The following is a 4343-nucleotide window of genomic DNA, read 5'->3' on the forward strand; positions in this document are numbered from 1 at the left end:
GTCCTTTACGGTGTTTTGGTATTTACAAATTAGCCGAGTACGCTCTAAGCCCGTGTCGCGCACTTTTAATCACATTAATATCCGGGGCACCGGCTAACAGGATTAGCCCAATTCGACAGGTCCATGAGGCTAGCTCGGGCGGGGGGAAAACGATGTTCACTCGACACCCCCAAAGGGTTGTCAAATTGATTACGCGCGCGGGGGCCTGCCATCTTGGACATTGATTAATTTACGGGGAGCGCGTGCGTGCGAGTGAGCGAGACAGTTATGTCGCCATCCTGGTACGATTGCGTGATGGAACCGTGTTACGCCATTTTGCTTTCCACCGCCCGCACACAGACAGACACATAGACACTGGTCGTGTAATCGACACCCCCGCGCGAAATGGCGTCGGCGTCGTTGCGGGGCTTCACTGACTGCTCCGTTCGTGTTTGGTGAGCTGAAGCGGCCCGGATCCGGAAGGGGACGGTGGGCCGCTGCTGGAGTGCCGGCGTCGACGGTGGCGACTGCGGCCGCCGTTCCGTTGCCGGTGGTTCGTGGCCGCCGCCCCGGAATCGTTCGATTCATCGTCGTCGTCATCGTCGTGGACGTTGATCTCCTCGTCCGAATCGTCACTCGTCCCGGGTCCGGCCGGGCTTCCGGGGAGCGAGTCCGGATTCGGGGACACCGTCGTGGTGGTCGTCGCCGTGGCGTAGGAGCGGGACAGGCCAGCGAAGAGGGCGGCCGCCGAGGTGGGGACGAGCGACCGGAAGGCGCTATGCTCACCGCCCATTAATAATGGAGTTGATGCTGTGACTAATGATGCCGCTTGGGCCGCCGCCACTGCCGCCGCCGCCTGGGCTCCCAGGGCGGCCGCCCCCGGGTGATGCGAGTGCGGATGCGGGTGGTGGTGGTGGTGGTGGTGCCCGGGCGGCATTGGCCCGGGCGGTGGCGGCGGCGGCGGCGGTTGGTGAGCAAAGACCGGGTGCAGCGCATGATGCGGGTGATGGTGCAGCACGGAGTGGTGGTGGTGGTGGTGGTGGTGCGGGCTGGGCTGGAGATGGAGAGCGGGGTGGTGGTGGGCTCCCGGTGCTCCGGGCGAACCGGGCGAACGGACTCCCGCCGGCGGCTGCTGTTGAGAACCCGCCGCCGCCACCGCCGCCGTTGGCGGCTGCGATCCTGCTGGCGGCTGCGATCCTGCTGGCGGCGGCTGCTGCTGCGGCGGCGGCGGGGAGCCAGGGGTGAAAGCGGAACTTGCCGCCGCCGCCGCCCGGGTGCTCGGCGAGCTGGACCTTTTTAAAAGATTCATTCTCTGGTGACGTCGCCATTTCGCCCGTCTGTTGGAAAACCAAACCTAGTAGTTCAAGTTATAAGTATATTAGCTCAAACACTTATGGACTAGGCGCCGAAAAGGGTCCCCCCCCCCCCGCCGCCCGGACGTGTCTGCGGGCTGGAGTCGGCTCCAGCCCCAATTCTCTCCGGGTTCTCGGGACATTTTTGGGGGGGGGAAACTTTTTCGGGTGCAGATCGCACCGAAGGGAACCGTACCTGGACGCGGGCTTCACTGAGCGAGGTGCGGGACGCGAGACGCTCGCGGGTGCTGACGCAAGGGTAGTGCGATTTGTCGAACTCCTTCTCCAGTTCCTCCAGCTGTTCCGGGCTGAACGTGGTGCGGTTACGTCTAAACTTTGGTTGATCTCCGTCCAAACTGTTGGAGTCCTCACCCTCAATATCTGAAGAGAGGGGTGGTGGTGGGTTAGTGCGTGCTGGCGGAAGGGGGGTGTCCACACGGTCAAACGGGTACTCACCTATCAATCGATTGCCATCGGGAGATCCAAGCGTTTCGTGTGATCCAGATCCGGGCGATCCGATCGTACCGGGTGTGGTGCTTCCGCCCGCATTCTGGCCGCCCATGTTCTGTAGACCCTGTCCAGGGGACCACAGGTGGGTGGGGGTGGGCCAGGGGAACCCTCCGTACGGGGGCGGAGGGTAGAGCCCGTAGCCGGCGGCTCTCGCAAACTCGGCCGCCGCTCGTTCAGCCGCCCGATTACGCAGAATCCGGTTGATGGACGATACCGACGGTGCGGTCGCGTTGGTGCAGACACCTGGAACCCGGAACCGGCGGAGAAGTGGAACGGGTTAGAGCGAGGGCTGACGTCTTCATTCGGACCCAGTTGGGGGGGGCCCAGATAATCCTTTCCGACGGTAGTCAAAACCGCTTGTCACAATGGCCGAACGTTGTTGAGATTTCAATTTTCTCTCCCCCCCAGGGAATTACCAGGAATCCGGGGCCCAGGAATGCTGGGGGTGTCCCGCTGGGCCCCTTGTGCCCGCCCGGGAGATCTTGAAGATCAATTTCACGGGCTAATCGCCCGGCCTCGTTTTTGGGGATTTATTCCGGTGCTTTAAGGACTTCATCTGAAGTCAATGACAGTCGCGTACCACAACCCTTTTCGCCGCGTCGGGAGATTTAAACTCGATTCTCCCGTTCTCGTTCTCCCCGTCCCGAGAGTTACCACCGAGACGGTGATGATCCGACGCGGCTACTGCACCGCTGGAAGCCCTGCCAATGCCGGGAGAGCCTGGGGCCTGGGCCGAGATCAAATTAAATGCCCTTCGCCCAAGACGCGTGCAACGGAAATGTGTTCCGAACGAGTTCACAAAGCAGCAGACGAAGAGAACCCGGGAAGGGGACAGAGAGAGAGAGAGGGCATGTCCCTCAGGGTGAGTGTATTTGTAAACACGCGGTGCTACACATCAAATTAGGATCGCGAGATCGCGTGGAGCCCAATTAGAGGAACGCACGGGCCGAAAGGTCAGCAGCTGGACGGGAGCCCAATTCGCGGAACCTCGGACCTGCCTGACTCATCTGGTGGCTCTGGCCAAAAACAACAGATTAAAACCATCTCAAGAAAACGGCGGACGACAGAGAGAGAGAGAGACCGAACGAACCAGAATTGGGTCCACGGAAAAAAAAGGCCCCGAGGAGGTTCCAGCCCGCCGAGCCCCCGCAGGTCCGAGAATGGGAGACACTTTTCTAAGTATTATCCGAATCAGTGGGCACGTGATTATAATATGACACTTTTAACACATTCTTTTGTTTCGCTTTCCGTGGCCACAAACTTCCTGACCCTGGGGTCTGGTCTGGGGACCTTGAGCTCTCTCCCCTCAAGCCTTTCGGCGATCGTCTCCTTTTTTTTCGGTGAGGTTGGTTTGGACGATCGTTGCAGATGCGATCTTAGTGCAGCAAAAAACGTAGCCACCTCGAGCCGGGGACCTGGATCCGGTCCAGTTGGCAAGTCGGTGAGACTCCGGGTCTTGTGTTTGAACAGTTGCGTTAGTGTCGAGATACGGAGCAGGAGTGCTAGTAGGGATCGTGGATCGTGCTCAAGCGATCGTCTTGTTGGGGCAATGGAATTCGCATTAACAGCTTCAGTTCCGGAAGAACCGACGGACGAGATTTATATGGTGCAGAACTATGCTTGCTAGCTGACCTAGGTTCCCATAATTACCGACCGTGGCCTCAAGCGCAAGCGGGAGATCACTGTTATCACTGTGCTCCATCATCATCCAATTAATATCCGATTTATGAGTGAGGGTCTCGCGATGCCCAAAACAACTATTTATCCGGGCCCGGGGCTCAGGGATCAGTTTCCGACACGGTTGGCACGGTGATTTGCGATTGTCCGGAATGCTACGATACGATCTTCCGCCCCAACAGAGAGAGTGTTTAGCAGTGATCCCAGGATTCCAACACTCGATCTGCCTCTGTGCTGCTGAGTCACCGTTGGCCCTTATCGATCTCGATGGTAATGGGTGTTACCGATCCGAAGAAAACCTAGCATAGTAGCCCCGGCCATCCTCCCGGGAGCCCCCGGGTTGAAAGTTGGATGAGCAATTGACGCCTTCGAAACGCGGCCCCGAGCCCCGTTGACTTGGAATTCGGTGAATATTTCGGACCGACACCCGCCCGGGCGGGCGGGGGGAGGGAAAGAAGCGGGGCTGACGTTTAACCATCAATCATCCGAACTTCTGTGGGCCGCCACATCCTTCGCCGCGTGATCACCGATCGGCGGTAATAATAGTTTATCGCACCGCAAGTTTGAAAGTATTATCATCAAAATATTGTTATTGTTGTGTGTTATTGATTAAGTTTCCACCGAGACCCAGAGAGAGAGAGAGAGAGAGAGAGCCCAAATATTTCAGTGAGCACGACTCACCGGGCCCTCGGAAACTCGGAGTTTAGAGCTAGGAAAATGTGTAATTAATCCATTCGGAATAAACGCGTGGCGTGAGCGATCAAAAGTCGATCCTCGCATAGAAACCGAGGGGCCCATCGCGCGGGCTGACAGCTGGATTTCATG

The 4343-nt window shown here is 58.6% G+C and overlaps 1 protein-coding gene across 1 annotated transcript in view; it reads right to left on the reverse strand.

The window, feature by feature from the left end:
* Positions 1 to 409: 409 nt before the first annotated feature.
* LOC131206513 (paired box protein Pax-6-like) overlaps positions 410 to 4343 on the reverse strand; it is a 29892-nt gene continuing 25958 nt past the window's right edge. The window contains exons 4-6 of the mRNA XM_058199091.1: positions 1788 to 2084; positions 1528 to 1712; positions 410 to 1333 (exon numbers count right to left, since the gene is read on the reverse strand). Of these exons, the coding sequence (XP_058055074.1) occupies positions 410 to 1333; positions 1528 to 1712; positions 1788 to 2084 (1406 nt within the window). The remainder of the gene's footprint in view (positions 1334 to 1527; positions 1713 to 1787; positions 2085 to 4343) is intronic.

This window comes from Anopheles bellator, chromosome 1, assembly GCF_943735745.2.
Source record: "Anopheles bellator chromosome 1, idAnoBellAS_SP24_06.2, whole genome shotgun sequence".
Classification (NCBI taxonomy): domain Eukaryota; kingdom Metazoa; phylum Arthropoda; class Insecta; order Diptera; family Culicidae; genus Anopheles; species Anopheles bellator.